The 23,350-nt window shown below is 38.5% G+C and overlaps 2 protein-coding genes across 2 annotated transcripts; one reads left to right on the top strand and one right to left on the bottom strand.

Annotated features, from left to right (window-relative positions):
* Positions 1 to 491: 491 nt before the first annotated feature.
* Positions 492 to 1,457, bottom strand: LOC125359857 (olfactory receptor 11L1-like). The gene has a single exon (XM_048357728.1). The coding sequence runs from the start codon at positions 1,455 to 1,457 to the stop codon at positions 492 to 494; it is 966 nt and encodes a 321-aa protein (XP_048213685.1).
* Positions 1,458 to 10,827: 9,370 nt separating this feature from the next.
* Trim58 (tripartite motif containing 58) lies at positions 10,828 to 22,862 on the top strand. Its single transcript, XM_048357367.1, has 6 exons — positions 10,828 to 11,328; positions 14,325 to 14,420; positions 16,530 to 16,760; positions 18,774 to 18,796; positions 18,899 to 18,999; positions 21,140 to 22,862. Exons 1-6 carry the CDS (start codon positions 10,900 to 10,902, stop codon positions 21,727 to 21,729), a joined length of 1,470 nt encoding a protein of 489 aa, XP_048213324.1. The 5' UTR covers positions 10,828 to 10,899; the 3' UTR covers positions 21,730 to 22,862.
* The last annotated feature ends 488 nt before the right edge of the window (positions 22,863 to 23,350 follow it).

Raw genomic sequence — 23,350 nt, 5'->3', positions numbered from 1 at the left:
CCCTTCTTCCTTCTCTGCCTCTTTAAAAAATGACTGAACAAAAATGATTGAAGTCTAAGTTATAAAAAATTATTGGCACTTAAAAATCCTTATTTTTTCTTTTTACTGGTGGTAATGCAAATAAACATCATTTCAAGTATCTTATAAAAGGCACATCATGTATCAGTACATAAAAGAACATAATCGTTATACATAAGGCTGTAGACATAACAAATAAATCTTATTGAAATATCTGAAAAAGATAGGTGGAAATCACCAGACACTAGGATTGTACAGATTCCAATCAAATAAAGAAGAAAATAAGTAGGAACAAAATTGCCTCTAAACAGAGCAATTTATCTTCTGGTTGGTAAGAGACCATCAATAAAGTATCTCACTCTGGTTGGTAGAACTCAATTCATCCCAACAATATCAATCAATAAAGGCTCTGAACCGAGGGTTCCCCTTTCCCTGCATTTGAATCCCAAACATCCTGTGCAAATTCTCCATATCTAATAGAAACTTCCTTTCACTCTAGCTCCATAGATGCCACACTTCCTTCTCATGACTTTCCTAACAGCTTCCTTGAAGTCTTTGTTTCTCAAGCTGTAGATCACTGGATTCAGCAATGGAGTGACCACCGTGTAGAATACAGAAATGATCTTGTTGATTTCAGGGGACAGGTGTGCATTGGGATGCACATACATGGAGATCATAGTCCCATAGTAGATTGTGACAACCGCCAGATGTGAGCCACATGTACAAAAGGTCTTCATTCGGCCAGAAGCTGATGGGATTCTCAGTATGGAAGACACAATGAAAATGTAAGATATGAGTGTCAGAATAAAACAAATGCATAACACTGCAATAGACAAGATGAAAATGGACATCTCAGTGACATAAACACTGGAACAGGAGAGTTGTATTAGTGGCGGAAGGTCACAGAAGAAATGATTGATCTGGTTGGGCCCACAGAAGTCCAACTTGGAGATCATCAGAGAAGGCAGAAAGCCTGTTCCCACACCGGTCAGCCAGGAAACTGTCAGCAATGTGGTGCAGGTGTCAGGACTCATAAGAAAGGAGTAGTGGAGTGGGTGGCAGATGGCCAGATACCGGTCATATCCCATGGAAGCTAGGAGAAAACACTCAGTAGCACCAAAAAACACAAAGAAGTATAGTTGAGTCATACAAGCAGAGAAGGAGATGGCGTGACCCCAGGATCTTAGGTTGGCCAGCAGGAAGGGCACAATGGTGGAAGTGTACCAGATTTCCAAAAAGGACAGGTGTGTGAGGAATGTGAACATAGGTGAGCGCAGTCGTGGATCCTGGCACACCACTGTGATGATGGCCATATTCCCCATGATGGTGAGGAAATAGACAAGTAAGAAAATGGCAAAAAGGAGGAATTGCCACTCAAGAAGATTCTGAAATCCTAAGAGCTGGAACTCAGTGACAGTAGATATATTTTTTGGTTCCATTGCCTGCTGGGGGAAGAAAACACTTTTGAAAAGTATAATACTAAAGACTTAACATGTTTATAACTGGTAATACTTAGAAATTCAGTGATCAATTTGTTTAGTGGTTTGATTTTTCATGTACCATGTTTTGGAGGGTCAATTGTGCACAGTATCATCAGCCTTTTTTATACAAATATATGTATGTGTATATTTACATATATGCATTTTAATATGCAATCTCAATATATAGATCAGGCTGACCTCAATCTCACAATTTTTCTGCCTTAGTCCCCAGGTACTAGGATTAGAGGTGTGCTCTAGTATACTCAGCTATCTGATCATATTCTGGGGGTGGGGGGGGGAAACCTGGTGAAGATACATATTAGATGTTAGAAAGAGATTTAGCAAGCTCCATTTCTCAGATTCTATATAATATAGAAGTCTCAGATCTAAAGATAGGCAAGAAAGACTATGGTTAGTAGACCATATGTAATCCAATAATAGAAAAAGGAAAAAAACAGAAATTATTTCTAAGATGTTACATTTGCTAACTGTATTTAAGACAGCTAATCTTACAATATATATGTATCCAACAATCAAATTATATACCTAAAATATATATACAATGTTTATTTGTTCATTATACTTGATGAAGCTAAAAACTTAAAAGGTAACTGTGGTAATAAGGCTTTACAAAAACAGTACATATATAGAAGACATATCTGTCTGTTCCAGTTAAAGAATGTTCTCAAACTCAGCCACATCTGTTACCCTCTAATGTGTATTCACATTCAATAGGTCAACTCTCCTGTGCTTTTAATTAAACATTGTCAACCACGGCTTCATAAGGTTACCATTCATCTTCCACCATGGGCTTCTAGCCCATTGTGAAATGAATCCACCAAAGATGCTGCCACTTTAACATTCTCAATAATAAACTCCAGTGTTTTGTTAGTTCTTGCAGAACAACCACTCCACATTTCCCCAATTATTCATTTTTCCAGTCACTTCAGTGACTATATTGTTTGTTCTTGCTTTTGAGGTTTCAAATATATTCTTGTTCCTAAGCAACAAACCCATTTTACTGGAAAACATAACATCATTCAATGAGGAAATCCTCAAGTACCAACCGGAGAATTTACTACTTCCTACCATTGTGCCTGCATCTGATTCTTTCATGTTGCTGAACATATACTCTGTAGCAGGGCTGAGACAGGTCCTTGACCTGAGTTTGAGGTTCTGCAAGAACATTCATATTTCATATCTCTTGCCCTGGAGTCAATAATGGCCTCTGCTGATATTTGTGTTTCCCTGTTTTCCAAGAGGTTAGTTTTCTATGCCTTTCAAACAACATACCAAAAAAAGATCAAGATGTTACTCTCTCCTCAATTCTGGTTTTATTTTTCTGATTGCATTTAGATCCCTTGCCTTTGGAAAGTTGTTGCCTCTCTGGTTGTCATTCCTCTGCTTTATTTTTCCTCCACAGTTCTTTCTCAACACTGCTCCAAAATGGCTCTTTACCATCCTTCTTTACCGCCCATTATGTGTCCTCATTGCTAACTTTCTTGATTTGTCACTGGGATTGACAGCAGGGCTCACTAAGTTTTAGACCCACTGGCTACTTAGGAATTGTGACCCCATGCTCACCAAGGCCATGGCAACCTGGTTTTACAAACTTTCATCTCTCAGGGCTGAATTTCTCATCCATTCATCTCCTTCAGAGTCTCATACAATCTCTTGCTTACTTATTTATTATAGAATTATTTGTGGTGCTGAGGATAGAACTCAGAACCTTACTCTTTTGATTTCTAAATTCTCTTGGTTCATAGCCTGCCAAGTTATATACTGGGCTTGACTTCAAGGTTTGCACGAATAGCTTCCTTGTTTGGATGCATACTCACATTTGTAATATGCTTTCCACTCCTCGTGTGACAGAAGCTACATCACCAGCAGCCCTGGCTTGTCTATTACCCTCCTCCATGGCCTGCCGTCACCATCAACCCCCTCCCACCCACTAATGAACCTTCCATTCTTCCATTTGCTCACCCCAGGAAACCTGAATTTCACTCTTGTTTCTCTCAGACCCAATTGTAGATCTTTATGCATACTCAACAAGTCTACATGAAAACCTTGCTAGGTTGTAGTCTGATCCCTATTCACCACCAACTTCACTTGTTCTTTGGAAAAAGTGCCACAAACTCTCTTGCTTAGATCAGGGAAAAGCCCCTTGCAGCTTGTGTATTTACTTGACCCAGGGCACAGATAGTTTACACAGTGAATATCAATACAATGTAAGTTGTTCCTAATGAGAGAGTAGAACATTGGGACTTTCAGCTTATTTATCCACTAGAAACCAACTCTTTCGCTCATTTGCCACTTAGGTTTTCATCTGTGCTGTGGCTTATATTTAGTTGTCAATTGATTTCTCTTCTTATGAATAAGTAAATCACCAGGTAAATCATCTTCATGTGACCCTAAATATGTATATAGATGAAGATGACATCTTAGGGTGAATATTTTTGTTATCAGGAAAAAAATAGCTAATATTTCATGTGTGTTCAACTATACATCACTAATTATCTTAAATAAAGCTTACAAAGGGAAAAGAAAATGAAAAAAAAAAAAGCCTCCATGACTTTCTGGGTCCTTCCCTCAGGGCTTGCTATTCTCCTTTTGCATTCTGCGTGCATTAGCTTCCTTTATATTTTTCTAGCCTGTGACTTTAACAGATGTAGGTTCTCTAGGTATTGTGCATGGACATTTTTCCACAGTCTCATTTCTCACTTTGCTTATCTGTTCCAGTGAAATTCTCCAGGACACTTCCTACAGGATTCAAGGCAAAAGTAGTGTTTACATCAGAATAATTTACAAAGGTTTTATCTTTAAAACACAGAAGAAACAACCAAGTGATGAGTTATTTAAACCACACAAATTGATATGTCCTGAAAGAAGAAAATATGATCGAAGAATTCTTAAGATACAGCTATGATATGAATTTTCTCACTAAAGTAATAATTGCTTCTTGAACAATGGTACTTTTTGCCTTGGATGTCACATATGTTTTAAGTAGAATTCAAGTCAAAATAAGCAGTGGCCAAATTTAAATTAAATGTGAACAATGAATGACTCAAAGGCAAAGCTGCCTTGTGCAATTATTGATGAAGGTTGAGGACACATCACACAAATTTACAAGGAAGCTGATCTGTTCATCTCCATCCATTGCTTAAATACTCAGAATACCTTCACTACTTCAGTAATCACTGCTGAAATTGTCTTAATTACAGTGAGTTGAAAATATAATCTGCCTCCCCAAGTGCTGTTTGCTTCAGTGCCAGGACAACCAGTTAACTTCAGATCCAATCCTGTAGCTTTTGTTTCAATTATAGGAAGTAGGCAGAATCCATAATATTGTTTCCATTGCCACTCTGCATTGTAAAATACATAGACTTTTGATTTCTGGAGAAATGATTTTTGGTTACTTTATTTTTGTTATTTTGTTTTATATCCTTGCAAAACAATTTAAGTAAGATAAACTACTGCTACCCTATAGATAGAGCAACTGCACAGGCTAAAATTTCTTCTAAAATGAGAAATATTCCACTGAGGTTTGTGGAACTTTAGAATCCAATATCTACCATCATGCCCCAAATAGAAAGGTATGCCCTTTGATGCTATGACAACATACCATGTTGGATTTCTCCATGCATGAGTCTCCCTGGTCTGACTCTGTTGCCATCATCCAGACACTGTGTGGTCCCTGATCCCTTTTCTGTATCACCCACCCTCACCCAAATCCTGTATGTGGATCCACAGAGAGATCTGAGAGCCATATTGTGCTTGTGTTTGATGCTGAGGAAAACAGAGTGCACTTTCACTAACCTTGGTTTTCTTGAGGACCTAGACCTCCTGAGAATATGTTCCCCAGATATGTTTCTGTAATCAAACTTCCAAGGCTCAGTGTTGCCCACTGAGGTTTTAGCATTAATGAAACACTTGGGAGAGTTGGTATTGTTACATTGTTTTAGAAATGGATTATTTTTTAACTTAGAAATTATCCTAATTCCATGAAACTAAAATTTTTCCAAAGAATTTTCTTTTCAATCAAGCATGTAGGCCATTAGTGAGTAAACTATGGAGAATGAAGATCTAACAACTGATTTTGGTTGAATAGTATTTCACCATCACACCTGAATTAAAGATGTGGCTTAATATTTGTGTCCATGAACTTCATCAGTAATTCAAGTAAATAAATGTATACCAAAGCTTGTTCCAAGTGCAAATATCTTTGTTTACCTAGGAAAACATAATAGATAGATATAAGAGGAAATATAAGTTACAATTTTAGAAGATGAAAAAATATTTTCAACCCATTTATAAAATACTAAAACCTATCTAAATATATATAAAGCTTTCTGATCAGAAGTGTTTATCAATATGTGTGGTTTTAAATTAGTCTCTTTTAGAATACCAAACATGATTTAATCAACAAAATACCAAAATAGGTAGTTTTTACTTTTTTTTTTTTGCCAGTCCTGGGCTTGGACTCAGGGCCTGAGCACTGTCCCTGGCTTCTTTTTTCTCAAGGCTAGCACTCTGCCACTTGAGCCACAGCGCCACTTCTGGCCGTTTTCTGTATATGTGATGCTGGGGAATTGAACCCAGGGCCTCATGTATACGAGGCAAGCACTCTTGCCACTAGGCCATATCCCCAGCCCAGTTTTTACTTTTAAATGGTTCACTCAACAAACTTGTCTTTTCCAATGACTAGGATTCATTTGTGCACTAAAATACATCAGTAGATTTTATGAATAATTTAATGATATACACTGTGCAATTTATTATTCATTGATAGTTTAGCTAATAGGCATTGCTCAAATTAATATTATTTATGTGTAGTTCTTAGAAAATTTGAAAATAGAAAGAAATATAGACAATAGTATATCTTTTGAAATTTCCTATCCTGAGTTAGGCAAGTGGTATGTTTCTTCTAAATAATTTATATCTCCCATATACAGGAATATACATAGTTGGGGTCATAGTGTACAACCTACATTTTGGCTACTTTTATAAGTACCTTTCCTGTTAACTACCATCAAAGGACTTTGCTCCTGTCATATTTTAGGGAAAACATTAAAATGCCATTTATGGACTGTTTCTTCTGCATGAGTAATGAATACCAGATGCCAATCTAGACCTTCTACTGTATGGATGTTTGCAGAGGGAAGCATGATGGAGCCTTCAAATCCTATGACATATAAATTTTCTCTCACACTTGTGGAAAGAAAGTCATAATTTCTTCACATTGTATCCAGCTGGATAGCTGGACATGGGAGGATCCTTTGGTTTGCAAATACCCAATGTTTTCTAGAATTTTCTACAGCTTTAGACAAAATTTTTTTTTACGTTTGAGAGACAGTGTATTGAGAAAATATAAATTCAGCTTTATTAGTATAGATATTGCCTCTGCATGTAGACAAAGAAAAGTTGATTTTCCATAAATGGATTTAGTTGCTAAAAGTCAATCCCTCATTGCATCTGGTGACTCAAACCTAGTTCAAGGCCAGAAAAAAGAAAACTTCTAAAAGATCCAATCTTAACCAATGGCTGGGCATGGTGACATGTACCTGTCATATCTGGTGATGAAAGAAAGGAAAAGCATGAAGATCACAGCAAAGATTGAGTCAGGCAAAAAGTGAGCCCCTACCAAAAAAATACATGCAAAAAAGATGAGAGACAAGGCTCAAGTGGGAGAGTGTCATCCAGAAAGCATGAGGCCCTAAATTTTATTCTGTGTACATCCAAAGGAGGAAATCTGTATGTATTTGCTGTATGCAGAAAAAGATAATATCAACTCACTGGGTGATAGTGGATCATGCCTGTAATCCTAGCTACTCTGGAGGCTGAGTTCTGAGGATTAGGCTTCAAAGCTAGTTCAGAAGTTCACAGTACTGTTATTTCCAATTCACCACTAGGAAACCTGAAGTGGCTCTGTGGCTCAAAGTGGAAGAGCACTAGTCTTGAGCAAAAAAATCTCAGGGATAGCATGCAGGCCCTAAGTTCAAACCCCATGACTGACAGTTAAATGAGAGAGAGAGGGAGAGAGAGAGGGAGAGAGCGGGGGGGTGGAGGGAGGGAGAGAATAAATAGAAAGAGAAAAAGAAAGACTGCTGGTGGGAATATAAAATGGTAAGGCAACATAGCTTGGAGGCTCCATAAGCCATAACAAATGAATAGGGTTGGGAATATGGCCCAGTGATAGAGTGCTTGCACAACATGCATGAAGCCCTGGATTCAACTCATCAACACCACATATACAGAAAAGGCTGGAAGTGAAAGTAGCCATGGACAGTGCTCAGACCCTGAATTCAAGCTGCAGGACTGGCCAAAAAGGAAAGAAAGAACAAATGGAATCAGCCATTTCACATTCCTGGGCACATACTAAGAAAAGAACTAAAAGCAGAAAAAAAAAAAAAAGAACTAAAAGCAGGTACTGGTATACACATGTTTATAAGTACTGATAGACATAATTTTTGAGAATATTTAAAGCAAGTAACATGTCCATTGAAAGAAAAGTTAGTAATCAGAATGGTGTACATATATACAATAAAATGTTGTCAGTCTTAGATGTGAAGGAAATTCTACAATATGCTATGATGCACAATGGCAGGTGCATTGTACTCAGTGAAATATATCAGTTATCAGAAGATGAAAATGTATCATATAAGTTTATTTATACAAGGTCCCTGGGTGTAGTTTAAATCATAGAAATAGAGAGTAGAATGCTAGTGTCTAGGTTGAAGGGTTTTATTGTTTAACTTTCAGTTGTACAAGATGAAAGAGTTTTATGGATAGTAACATCATATCTAAGTATACTTAAAGCACTAAAGTGCACACTTAAAATGAAAATTGTAAATATTTGTAATGTCTAATTTCTGACAGGAGAAAGAAAGAAGTATGGCAGCATATGGTGGTTGTAGTGAAAACAACCTTAAGTTATTTTAAAACCACAAGCAGGAAGAACAATGCTGAGTCAGTTGCTCTTGAAACTGTAGTTTTCTTTCATTTCTTTTGTTCTTTCTCTTTTTCTTTCTCTCTTTCTTTTTCACTCTTTCTCTCCTTCCTTCCTTTCTTTTTTCTTCATTGTAAAGTGGGATGAGAATTAGGTTGTGGGGCCCAGAGACTGGGGCACCCCCTGCGGTGACAAAACTTATATCCAAAGATTGCTGAGTGTCTTGAGCAAAAGTGCTTATGGTAAGGAAGTAATTACTAATGTCGAGAAGAACCTAGTTCAAGACCCCAATGCCACCATGTCAAAAAGTTAAGAAGGAGAAGGAAGAGCAATATTTAGAGAATGATGGGGCTCATATTTCAACAAACTAATGGAAGATAAGAGAAGGTAGAACACAAGTAGAGAAAACTATTGAAGGAGGCTGGTAGAGGGACTGAAATGTTTGGACCTATGTAGCTTGACAATGTGCCACGTGGTGGGGCTAAAGTGGGAGCAAGGAGACTGGGGCATTAGATGAGGCTGGCTGAGCACAAAGTTGTGCTTTATTCACTTTAGAGAGATCCTGAGAAAACACAATTTAAGTTATAAACTTCCTCCTCCGTTAAAGAAAAAAATGTTCCTTGGAAACATTTCAAAATTTTAAGTCCTTTGCCCTTTTGTTTTCATCTTGAACATTTTGCTCATATTCATGCTTGTTCTTAAAGAATCTATTTCAATTATCTGCTTAACCTTTGGTCTATTGTCATCAAGATTATTTGGATTCAGTTCCCTGCCAAACCTCCAGGCCAAGATTTATACTTATAGCAAAGACCATTGAACCTCAGAGGGCATATCGCAGCCTGAGTCATAAGTCTGCTCTCCCCTGCAAGTGAATCTGTGCCATCCAAATCATCCTGTATCATCTGGATACATCTTGCATATTCTCTCCACAGTATTATTCTCTGCATCTTCTGGCTGCACAGCCGGGGACAGAGGATTGCTTAATTGTCAGCTGACACTCAGTCCTCAGTGCAGCTCAGAGACTTTCTGAACTCTGACTCTGGTCTGCAGACCAGTCTGAGTAGATTCCTCTGCTATATATTCTTGCATAGCTAATGAGAGGTGCTCTCCCAGTTACTAGTTCATAATTATTTGTTTGACTGATTTTTTTTTGATCTCTTTCAACTCAGCCCAAATCTCATTGATAAATGATCTAGCTCTTCTTCATGCTCATGCCTTTAATACTCAGTGCTACATCTCAAAGCTCCACAAACACAGGTCTTCTAGGAAGCATGGCTCACCATCACTTCAAACTCCTCCACAGTTAGTTACTTGTGGCTGTGATGACAGAATCTGGCAGAACTTGATTATTTCATGGATGGCATTGCTGAGCTCACCATATTCATCCTGGTTCAGCCTTGAATTCATCCTTTGTCCAATCATCTTGCTTCTGGCTCAAATCCCTACAGTGCTATTAGGCCATATTCAAATTATTTCTTCTAGCACACATATTAGCTTGCAAACTTGTCACTTCCAAAATATATTTTGCAGCAACTAGGAAATGCTTAGTCATTGTAGGTCTGTCGTTGAAACGGATCAGGTATTTATTACATTTAGAATTGTGACTGGGCATATTGTTATTATCAATATTGTACAGGTGGAGTCAGGGATTCCCATCAGATGGTGCCTTATTTCTTTATAATGAACTAATAAGTGAAAAATATTTTAAAGTTTAAGATTTGCAGAAAACAAATAAGAAAAAAATGAGTATTCCATATAAACAAACAAATTAATAATGACTATGCCATGAGAAGACAAAAGAATAGTCCAACATACATGGAAGGAAAGAGCTCAGCTGTGCTCCAAACTTACTGACAGTAAGATTGCAGAACCTGAAGCTCCTTTCCAAGGTCGGGACTCCAGAAGATATTCTCACTTCCTAGATTTACTTTGAGAGGCAACTCTATACCCACAAGGTCAAGTACACATGGTGGACTATCAGTGTATAGCCTCACTAGTTTGATTGAAAATCTTGTAAATTTAGGAAACTGGGAAATTTTGTTAATTTTAACTTTAAACTTCAAAATGTCTAAAGTTGTAACCCAAACTTTCATTAACATTTCACCTTAAATGATTTAAATTTTGTTTTATACTCTACTCCAGTGAAACTGCTGTCTTCTAAAATTAAAAAAAAAAAAAAAAAAAAAAAGGAAGTACTCAGCCCCCCAGTTGGTAAGCAGTGCTGGGTGTTGATTTTATCTTGTGGTTGAGGATGTCTAAGTTGTACATTTTCACCAGGAGTGGCTCATTTAGGACTCTTGGAGCTCAGCCAGCATGCCGATAAAACCCATCTCGGGGCTGCTTCTCCTGAGGCCCTGAGGTTCCTCCCTTCTGTGCCAGACCCTGAGCGAGATAGTGCAGCCGCTGGGCAGCAGCGCGGCTGTCAGTGAGTCCTGGCCTGGGAGGCCGCTGGCCATGGCCTCGGGTGCGCCCGGGGAGCGGCTGCGCGAGGAGGCTAGGTGCTCTGTGTGTCTGGATTTTCTGCAGGACCCGATCAGCGTGGACTGTGGTCATAGCTTCTGCCTCAGGTGCATCTCTGAGTTCTGCGAGAAGTCCGAGATTGCACAAGGGGGCGTCTACGCTTGTCCGCAGTGCCGGAGCCCCTTCAAACCCTCGAGTTTTCGGCCCAACCGGCAGCTGGCCAGCCTGGTGGACAGCGTGCGGCAGCTGGGACTCGGCCTGGGGGCCGGGCCCTCCCGGGCACGCCAGTGTCCGAAGCATGGCGAGGACCTCAGCCGCTTCTGCGAGGAGGACCAGGTGGCGCTGTGCTGGGTCTGCGACACCACCCCAGAGCACCGGGGCCACAGCACCGTGCCGCTGCAGGAGGCAGCCAGGTGTTACCAGGTGAGAGATACTGTGTGCTCTTGGCCAAGCTACGGGGACATCTGGAAAGGTCCAAGCTCGAAATCTGGAAATACTGCCCCAGCTAGAGACAAAGTCACACTACTGGGTCTCCTAAATAACTCTACGCTCTCTCCCCCCACCCACGCTCTCATCGTGCCCACTTCCTTCCTTCTCTAACAACTCACTGGGGTTCGGTTTGCCAATGTTTATGATAACCCGGGGGTTGAAAACTCAGCTCAGAAGCACAGATGCACTTGTCAGTTTTAATTGTCCACACAACTCTTCCTCCCCCTTAATTTCACCTGGTCTTATTTTTCCTGTTGTTCAAACTCTGGGTCCCATGATTGGAGAGGATCCGAAGCTATGAGGTTACTGTGGTACAACTTTAGTGTAAACTCTCTTAAAAATTTTTTTAGCATTTATCATATTATCATTAAGTAGTTGCACAAGACTTTTATTCAACATGTCAATTTGTGAGTGCAGTGCATCCTGATCATCATTCTCTCCACCACTAATAATTTTAATTACACAATACTTTGCATAATTCTTTTTATATAGTATTTAGCTCTACTTTAATTAATATTGCTACCAAAGTTTGAGTTGCTACCTGAAGTTTGAGCATTTGAGCAGCATCTGACTTGGTGTGGTTTCTGATTACCTTTAAAGTGTGCTTATGCCTCTGTCCCTTGAAAAAGATCTGGTGGAGAATTCGAGATTTAAACATCCTCTGTGAAGGGCTGGTCTCTACTGCAACTTTGGCCCCTAAATGTGGCATCTGTGAAACTATATAGAATTACCCACACCAGAGAGCCTCAAACGTTTACATGTAAACACATTTAAATCCCCAGCCTCTGAAATGCCTACTAAAACAAAAGAGGTCAAAGTCCTCTTCAATCTACTGTCATACTAAAACAACGTAATTATAGCATACTTGAATGGATGGAAAATTCCAGCTTTCTTAATGTGTTTATTCTCTTTTTTTTTTAACTTATGAATTGGGGGTATATCATCTCTCCATACCTTCCTGAAAATTTTTTCTTTGGTTTCAACTCTTCTTTTCTGGTTTTCGTTTTTTTGTGGGTTTTTTTTTTTCATAATTCAGATACTAGATACTTACTCTCCAGCTAGATGTTATGTTTCTGATTGCTTAAATCCTGAAAGTACCATAAAGAACATGTCTAATGTAATAATTTAAATGTTTTCAATATTTTCAGTGTTTTCAATTAAGTAACAAACATGTATTATCTCAGCTTCTTAGTCTATCTTCAAGATGTCCCAGGACCCTAAGTTATGTTTCTACTTCTCTTATCCTAACCAAACATGAGATCCAGCAAAACTCGCCTAATCACTGTTGACCCACACTTGGCACATTTCCTTCCCCTCCCATTTTTGCTCACTCGCTCTTGAGTCTTGGAGAACTTTTCTCCTTTTACAAGTATTAAGAAGTGATGTGTTCTTTGTGAATAGCAAGACAAATGCCACCAACACTGCAAATGCTAGCCTCCTTAAAATATTTATTTATTTTGTTTTAAAATAAGAATTGGTTATTCCATTTCTCTGTGCATTCCTGGATGTATAACTCCTGGTTTTCATTCTTGATTTCTGTGTCTTCAAAACACAGGCACTACTAGATCATCAGTGGCTAGATTTTATAAATTATGTTTCTACCTCTAGAAATCCTGAAAGTATTGTACAGAAAATGTCTACTTTAATATTATTTGAGTGCAGTATTATATATGCCTGGAATTAGATGATGTTCTGGGTATTGTGGTGAACACTGATACCCCGAGCACTCTGTAGGGCAAGGGAGAAAAGTGAGTTCAAAACCAGCCTGCGCTATGTAATAAGACCTGCCTACAAACAAGCAAACAACAATAAACAAGTGAAACTCTATAATAGATAAACAAAATTAATTGACATGCACATAAAATTTTTTAATCACTGTGTTGATGGAATTTTTATGTTTTTCTAGTAAAACATTTTATCTGTGTATTTTTATAGATATTCTCTGTAAATATAATACAAACACTTGTCTCTTAAAAGGGTCCTAGGATTGATGAGCAATGGAATTTCTGTGGTATTATTGTTATTATTATATTTTTACTTTGTTGTCATTATTTTTATTTCTTTATAAAATCTTCAACATCTGGTCTATTTATTTATTTATATATTTATATTATCTGAAATGTTACTCATCAAGGCTTCTTCTCCAATACAAATGCTATTATTAATAAGCACTTTACTTATAGGAAACTATATCACTTTTGGATTGCAGCAATGTTTTCTCTACTAAACATTTCTCTTACAACTACCTCGTTTTATATTCTAACTATAAAAACATCTTAAAATTGAAATATTATTAAATATTTAAATAACTTTAAAATTGTGTTTCTTATTAAATTTTCAACATCTTATTTATATTCTATCTTGTTAATATAATATATGCATTATTCTATCTTTTTAAATTCATTTCATTTTCACAGTTATAACATTTTGATTACAGCTTTACATGATATAATAAATATTTTTCAAATGAATCATTGTATTTGATATTCAAATAGATTTATTTTCAGTTTAGTGGTGAATTCTTTAACTCTCTATATATAGTGTGTGTGTGTGTTTGTGTGTGTGTGTGTGTGTGTGTGTGTGTGTGTGTGTGTGTGTGCGCTGTTCCTGGGACTTGAACTCAGGGCCTGGGTGCTATCTCTGAGCTCTTTAGCTCAAAGATAGTGTTCTGTAAGTTCAGTTACAGCTCCACCTCTGACTTTTTGGTGGTTTCATTGGACATAAGTGTCCCATGGGCTTTATTGCCCAGGATGTATTTGAACTAATATTCTCAGATATCAGCCTCCCAAGCATCTAGGATTACAGGCATGGGCCATTGTCTCCTAACCTAATATTATTTTTACATGTTTCCAGAAACATTTTATCTGCTAGGGGATGTTAGGCCCTGAGTGAGGGTACCTGCAATGGTTTTGGATTTTCTTTCCAAAAAGGTAAAGCTCGAGATAGCTCTGGAACATGTGAGAAAAGAGATGGAAGAATCATTGACACAGGAGGCCAGTGTGGGGAAGAGGACTATCATTTGGAAGGTAAGAAAAGGCTGGGGTTTCAGGATGATTATCTGGGTAGAGGAACCAAGTCTTTTTGTTGCTCAATAAACATGTCAGTGCCATCCTCTATCATCTTATTCTTCAGATTATATTGTTCACTTCTCTTACATTTATGTTTTGCATATGCATTGACATTATCCAGTCTAAACTAAAAATGAACAGCTTTACTATCTTGATTTTATCTAAACTCACTGCTGTATCCCTATGACCTGGTATTGTATCTAACAAAGAAATAGATTAAATGAGTGTAATACTATCACATGACTTTGCAACAGATGTAGCACACCTAATAGTAATCATCTCACGCATAGGAAGATAATCAGAACTTTAATCTTATTTCAAGTCATCCACTCAAATATTCCTTTTCTGCATCTCTAGTCCTTCTTCTTATCATTTTCATTTATACATATGCATGTTTATGTGCACACCACACACACACACACACACACACACACACACACACACACACACACACACACACACCTCTGTAGTTCTTAAACTGGAGTGGTTTTGCCATCTTCCCCAGATGTTTGGCAGTATCTTGAAGTAGTTTTGATTATCATATCTCTGGGAGATATAATGTGATTCTGCCTATTGTATAGGGCCAGGAATGTTGTTAACCACCCTTCCATGTGCATGACAGTTACCACACCCCACACTAGAAAATTATCCAGTCAGTCAGTAGTGGTAAGACTATGAAACTGTACACAGGTACTATGGGTATATCATACACATTGAGATAATAATCAGAGCCCTGTTCAAGGTCAATCTGCATGGTATTCACTATCAGTAATGTGCCCATAGGAGCCAAATGTAACAAGGTCAGGGATGAGAAACCTTGTCTCTGTTGTATGCAAAGCCTTTTTGTAGCACTAAACAGGATGGTGTGAAGGGATGATTAACTCAGAATATCTCTTCTCCTAAAACCATTTCTTGTGCCCCAGCGGTCTCACCACACTTTTTCCAGCAAACTGAGACACAGACCCACTGTTCTATAGTATAACCACCAATATAGACAAGTAATGCATATAATTCACATGTGTCTCATCTTTTAGAAATCAGACTCCAGGATCAGAGTCCTGTGATTTTAGTAAAAGACTCAGATTATAGTGATTTAGAATGTCATAAAAGATAACAGGAATGGAAAATTTGAGGAAAATATTGTCTTCAGAGATTTGGAGAGAACTGATACTGGGTTTTAAAATGTGGTGGTTTTGTCTTTCAATGAAATTGAAAAATGGTAAGGATTAAAGTCAGAGCAGAGAATTCACTATGGAGAGATTTTGGAAAGGCGATTTGCCTCTTATTTCAAACTGGCCTCCTGTATTCTTATTTCAAGAGATGAAAAATTAGACAGTAACCTTGTAGCAACAGACTTCCTTAGGTCTAGAACAGAAACTGTAGATGTGAGATATGAGTAAATACCAAGATAGTAAATTGAAGTTAACCATGAAAGTGATCAAAGTAACAATGACTTCTGTCTTGGCTCTGCAATGAACAGCAATGAATGGCTGGCTTCTTGTTATCTAATCTAAGTATGTTTTTCACATTTACATATCTGGGTTTCTTTAATCTCTCTGCATAGCTCAGTATTTGTACCAGTAATCCAGTAGAAGAACAGTAACTTCTATTGGTGTCTACCCTGTGCCAGTCACTGTGTTTTGAAACACAGGTATTAAATACCCTACATTCTTTTCTTTCTTTCTTTCTTTCTTTTTTTTTTTTTTTTGTACTGGGGATTGAACACAGGATGTTGCACTTGCTAGGCAAGCGCTTTGCCACTGAGCTACATCCCAGCCCTACCCTACATTCTTGAACCTTGTGTGTACTTGCCTCCAAGTCTACAGCAGTATGGGAACTGAGTCAAACTTTGTCAGACTCTGAGTTTGGCAATTCTGAAGGACACTTCCCTTGTCAAAAGCCTCCAGCTTCTGTATGTTTTTAAAATCTATTTCTCAGTCCACAGAACTGCAGGCCTGAGGGATCTGGGTAGGGGACCTTGCCTTACTCCATTGTCTGCAGGCAGGAAGCCCAGATCCATATCTCACTCTTTGCTGACTGACGTGGTCTATCTACCGTGTCATGCAGGAGAAAGTGGAATTGCAGAGGCAGCGCTTCAGGTTGGAGTTTGAGAAGCACCGTGGCTTCCTGGCCCAGGAAGAACAGTTGCAGCTGAGGAGGCTGGAGGAGGAGGAACGCGGGACCCTGCAGAGACTGCGGGACAGTAAGAGCCGGCTAGTCCAGCAGAACAAGGCCCTGAAAGAGCTGGCAGAGGAGCTGGAGCAGCAGTGCCAGCGGCCAGCCCTGGGTCTGCTGGAGGTGAGGTGGGATCAGAGGTTCAGATAGATGTGCAGCTAAGGACCCAGAAGCGAGTGCCCTGGGGTACACCAACAAGCACTTAAGCCTCCTTGCTCTCAGGAAAACAGTACCCTAGAACCTACTGCCAAGGTTATGTGATGCCAAATTCTCGTGCCAGTCAAAAGGCACTCTAGAGATCGGATAGTTCATATGCAACATGGGAAATCCTAACTGCTTAAAAAATCAAATGATTGTAGAAATCATTTGAAGATTCCTGAAAACTTATACAGAAATAAGAAAAGCTACCTCAACCTGGCTGAGAAGCAGTTTATTTGCCAAGGTGATACTTGCTGTTGTTTAATGATGTTCTTCTGAAAAGCCTTTCACAAACCATGTCAATATTAATCATGAAATGTGTGCTTTATTGTCCAGCTTGAAACTTTCATGCTCAGATTTAAGATCAGGAAGCTTTGCAAAATTACCCTAGGAATCAGAGTAGAAAGGATAACAAAGGAAAAGTTTGTTAAATTCCTTTATAAAGACATCAAAATCTAAAGTCAGTGTGGAAACTGAGTTGTTGCTGGATCAGTGGTATATTTACAGACCATTTGCCACAGAAACCTACCTGGGCTTTGTTCTTAGTTCCCCATCCTCATAACTACTTCAGGGAACTTCAACATAGAATCCATACCCTCCTTCATTAATTGACCTCCAGAGTATTTTTATTTTGTCTCCTTTTATCTCTAACATATCTATGTGTAAGCAAAATTTAAATTATAGTATAATCAGTGTCATCAGTATCACTGTCTCTATATGAACAAACAAGGCAAATGATCTAAAAGAAATTAATTTTACATACTGAAGGCAGAAAATAAATGTAGAAATTCCAATTCCTCCTGCTCTTTATCCATACTGCCACCACCTCCTCCTCTCTCTCTCTCTTTCTTACTCTTTTCTTTTTTGTGCCAGAACTGGAGTTTGAACTCAGTATATGTGCTCTTCTTGTTTTTTTTTTTTTTTTCTTGTTGTTGTTGTTGAAGGCTGACACTCTACTACTTGAGCCACAGCTCCATTTATTACTTTTTGGTGGTTAATTGAAGATAGGAATCTCATGGGCTTTCTTGCCAAAACTTCATACCATTATACTTAGAAACTCAGCCTCTTCTATAGCTCAGAATACAGGCATGAATCACTCGCATTGGGCTTTAATATTTTTCAATGGTAACATCCATTGCCTTTCTTCACTTTATTTCAAATAACACCTTATTCCTTTGTACCACACAAATATTTTAAAAATAGTAATATAATTACCAGGGGGAATATATTCTACATTCTTCATAATTCATATTTATTTTTATAGCCTCCTTTCTCCTTTTGACTTATATTACCTGAGACTGAGGCCTATCATTTTTATATAGGATAAGACTAATTGTTTTCTTGCTTTTATGTTGTCAAAGTGTATCTGACTGCTAATTTTACAGAGCAGAGATGTAGCACATTGACTTATTTGTTTACCTACTGTGAGATAAAATGTTGATGTGATTGATTAATTTATTCTTATCTTTCGAAGACACAGGAGTAGCTTTTGTGTGGTATGTCAAAGAATTATCAATCTGAAGTTCTCTTTACAAAGATACTAAAGATAGTACTTTATATTTACATTTACATCTATTCCTCAAATAAGTTCTGAAAAAAGTTTAACTCTAATTTTGTCATTAGATATATTAGCCAATTGACAGAACTTATATATTCAAAAAATAATCAGTTTGGTAGATTCCATGGGAATTAACCTCAATTTTGTGTACTCTTATTCTGTTCTAATAATTATGATTATATACATTGAGATTTATGAGAGAGCTCAATTGTAGTGTATTTCTTTTCACTTCAATGAACAGCCATTCTTTATCCCCTAAATTTTTATCTTAAATATTAACAACTTGTACTAACCTCTAAAGAAATATGGTATACCCCTTCCTTCTGACTGCCAGCAGCAGTTAAAGATCTCACTCATCCCTGTTCATTATTCTCTTTCAGGGTGTGAGAGATGCCTTGACCAGGTATGTTTCTTCTTTTGCACTGATCAGAGCTTTGTAGGCATGAAGTAGGTTGTAGGTTGGTAGGTAACTATATTGACACTTGTTGGTTCTATGCTCTTTTAGAAGTACAGCTGTCACTCGGCTGGATCCAGAGACCATCCCCCTGGAGCTGAAGACAGTATGTCGCATTCCTGGGATGAGGGATATGTTGAGAAAATTCCAAGGTAGGCTGCATCTTGGAGGCTAGGGTATGCTACTTCCTAGGGTTTGGCTGTTATTACAGTTGATTATATACCAATCGTAGGCAGAAGAAAAGTGACAAGAAGCATGCCCAAAATCTTAGAGGCAAAACTCAGCAAGATTTACTTTGAGAACATTACTCTTACTCCCAGCATGCATGGGCTTCTGTATGGTGTTTTCTCATTCTGAAAGAGATCCAACTCTTTATTCAACTACTGACCTAGTGCTTGTACTCATGGAAAAGGGAGAGTTTCATTAAAGAAAAAAAAAAGCATTTAAGCTCAAAATGAACAAACTGATAACAACAAAACACAAAGCAACCCACCTTTGCACGGGCAGGTGTGTGTGTGTGTGTGTGTGTGTGTGTGTGTGAGTGTGTGTGTGTTTACCAGGGATGGAACTCAGGCCTTGAGATAGCTGGTTCAGTTTGCTTTCTACCATTTGGGCCAGGCCTCTGGTAAAGGATTTTTACAGGTGAAGTTTGGTGAACTTATCTGCCTGGGCTGGGAAATCTCAATTTTCCAGGTCTTCATCTCTTGGGTACCTAAGATTACACATGTGGACCATTGTTACCTAGCTAAACAAGTTCTCCCCACCCCACCCTTTCGTATTTCACTAAACCCAGTACCATGGTCACTACAACACAATGTGTGTAGGTTTATCTTATCAAGCACTGATGAGATCTCCATAGATTTCTCTGGGTGCCTAATGCATGTTAATTCTGACACCATACATGTGAAGATGTAACAGGTCCCACAGATCAAGTGCCTATCTCATAAGGATGTCTCCCCAAATTCATATGTCAATGATAAACAGATTGTGGCTTGTACATATCTCCTGATTCCATCCTGAGATCCAGTTTTCTGGACTGGCTTACTGAACTCAGAAAAACAACTACTTGTACTCATTTATTGTAAAGGATGGAATAGAGAGCATACATGAACATCCAGATGCAAGGTGCAAAGATTGGATGATGGGAACTTCCATTATCTCTAGCTGCCATTCCTTCCAGGAACTTCCCTGTTTTCATCTATCAAGAAATATTCAATTCTTTTGGATTTTCAGGGGAGGTTCGTTGTGTAGGAATGATTGACTAAGTCATTGGCCTATCAGGTCCTCCTCAGAGGGATAGATGACTAAAAGGTTCAGCTCTAGAATCTCAGAGTTGATTTTCCTGGTAAATACCCCTATCCCAAGGCTGTCTAGGGAGCTCAGCTGCCAGTCATCTGCTTGACATAAAGAATACACTCTTACCTCTAGAGATGACCATGCTACCCCAAGAGCCATATGTTGGGAAACAGGATAAAGACAAAATATATATTAAAAATAACACAGTAATTGTGCAGTGCTTTGAAACAAATTCATACTGAAGTCAGCCGTGTGGCTTCCAGTTAACACTGGCTAAAGAATCATGTGGCTATATGAAACTGTAAAGTAGCTGGCAAGTATACCTTTCATATAAAATGTCTATTGGAATACTTGAGAAAAATTCTAATAGTATAGGAATTAGGCATCCAGATAATCTGCATGTAGTTACATCAATGGGCCTGATGCTGTAGTCCATGTCGTTCACTGTGACCAGAGTAACATCACTTTTAGTCATGTAATGTCACAGTTATGAGGATGAATAATACCAGAATATAAACATGGGATGAATTTAGCATTCTGCCAATCATCATGTTATAACTTTGAGTAATAGATTTCAGATGAATTAAAATTCCCTATATGTTGTTAGTAAAATATTCACATATGGGATATTGTACTATGTGTATTCAGATATCCAGTATATGGACCAAATGAATCTATGTGATTGTTTAGTTGGTTTCTGATTTTGTCAATCACTATACTTGCATTTGAGGAAAATAACAATACCTGGAAAAGCAGAGATAATCATAGAATGAACTGGAAAATAAGGAAAATATCAGCCAATTGCCATGTGAAATGCTTGTATGCCTTTCTCTAGGCATTATTAGAAAGAGAAAAGTGAGAAAATCTGAGACTACTTTTACACCTGGAATTGGAGCTCACTGGTAGGACTGAAGCAGTCCTCAGCACTACAAGAAAACAAAAAGCTCTTATATTTTTCATAATACCTTCTGATTTGGGATACAATTCTTTCCACAGTTGATGTAAAGCTTGATCCCTCCACCGCTCATCCCAGCCTCCTCTTGACCGCAGATCTGCGCAGTGTGCAGGATGGAGAGCTGTGGAGAGATGTCCCCAGCAATCCTGAACGATTTGACACATGGCCTTGTGTCCTGGGCCTGCAGAGTTTCTCATCCGGGAAACACTACTGGGAAGTTGTGGTGGGAAAAAGAGCAGAGTGGGGGTTAGGAGTCTGCCAAGACACAGTGCCCAGGAAGGGGGAAAGCACACCATCCCCAGAGCATGGCGTTTGGGCCGTGTGGTTGCTGAAAGGGCATGAGTACATGGTCCTGGCCTCCCCATCCGTGCCTCTTCTCCAATCAGAGCGGCCCCGCTGTGTGGGCATCTTCCTAGACTATGAAGCTGGGGAAATCTCATTTTACAACGTCTCAGATGGATCACACATCTACACATTCAACCAAGTGTTCTCTGGTGTTCTCCGGCCCTATTTTTTTGTATGTGACATGGCTCCTCTTTTCTTACGGCCTATGACAGAAGTAGAAGGTGAAGATTCGGCATCCAGGGATTTTCTTGACCTTGCCTGTGGTGTTATAGATGACCGGCCCTAAAGTTGCATTCTCAAGATGCATTGCTGCTCTGACAAAGACCTTGAGTGGAGCACAGGGTATGAAGACAGAACAAATGCCACAATGGGACAGCACTTTGTTATTGTGGTAGAGGTTATCCCATAAGGACAAAAGAGAAGATGGAAAATATTTGCATATGGAAGAATAGAGTATAATAATTCTGGAAATGGGGCAGACTCAGAAAACTATTTGTAGATGGCTACATATATGTTTCAATGGTTTATCTTTTACAAAACTAGCTATATATTGATTGCTTTCTGAACATCTACTCTTGTTCATGCCTTTTCATCCTTAATGTTCTGTATATTAAGATTTAGATATGGAAATTCTCTTTTATGAGACAGTCTCATTATGCAATCCAAGCATCCTTAAACTTAATATCCTCCTGCCTTAGTCTTCTCAGCATTGAAATTATGGAAATTCTTTAATTGGTTCCAACCAGTCTGATATTGTTCCAAATAAAATCTATAATTCTGAATCTTTTCCTTCTCATATTCCTCATTTGATATTATTTCTTCTTTATCTCTTGCTTTCTCTTTCTTTGCTCTTTACCTCTTATTGTTAAGCTTTATATTTCTTCACAAATCAATATACAACTATTACTTTATGTTGTTTATGTTTCCTATCACCATACTGAAGTATTTATTGTCCTCATTCTGTAACTATTTTTGAGTGTTATGAAATGCACTACTGTGAATCTAATATCCCTAATTCCTAGACTGTTCTTCTTCCTGTTATGTAACCCATAGCCCATTCTGCATGGTCTCCATGAGTCTTATTTCCCTGAGTCTTATCATCACATTGTGTGTTTTAGCATGGTTTAGGTCAATCATCAAACCACTACAAGTCTTTCTTCATCCTTTGCATTCTAATCTTCCAATTTTCATGCATTTTCAGCTAGGACCTTTTATCTTCCACTTTGTAATTCCCAAAAGGTTTCCAAAATTCCCTCTGTATGTGTAGAATATTGCCATAAAATACTTAAAATCCTACCTACTTCCAGACCTTCCTCATGCCTTCTTCCAAATGTGAGCTTTTTATATAAGCACACTGACTTCAAAATAGTCATATAAACCTCAATATGTCTAAACCCAAACATTCTGAATCTCCTTATTGCAAAAAAATATTAATGCTGCTCCATCTGTGTGGATGACAAACCACTTTCAGTCTGTTGCTTAGACCACCATCTCATGACTTTGTCATTCTGCATCCCACCCCTCAGCAACAGCAGGCCTAAGACCCTGCCATTTGAAGGTGCTTGGAGTGGGACCAATTCAAACCACTCTGCTACTGTGATGGCAGCTTGACTTCCAAATTCCCAGATTTCTTCCCTTTCCTGGCTGGGTCTGCCATTCTCACATTAATTTCCAATACCATTGCTGGATTTAGGCATTTGTGCCCCCAAACAATGATATTATTGCAGTGGCCTCCAGCTAATTCTTAACAGTGAGTTCTAAGGTCCTAGAGGAACTGAACCCCAGTCCCCTCCCTATTTCTGTCTCTCACCTCTAGCTTCTCTTTTCTTTCTTCCCCAACTGCCCCAGACTCCAAGCTAAGTTTACACCAAAGAAGACACTTTCCATCACAGGGCTTTTCCCTGGCT

The sequence above is a fragment of the Perognathus longimembris genome, chromosome 11 (genome assembly GCF_023159225.1).
Source record: "Perognathus longimembris pacificus isolate PPM17 chromosome 11, ASM2315922v1, whole genome shotgun sequence".
In the NCBI taxonomy this organism is placed as follows: domain Eukaryota; kingdom Metazoa; phylum Chordata; class Mammalia; order Rodentia; family Heteromyidae; genus Perognathus; species Perognathus longimembris.
The sequence above is the reverse complement of the archived record's forward strand: the minus strand, read 5'-3'. Positions and strand labels throughout refer to the sequence as shown.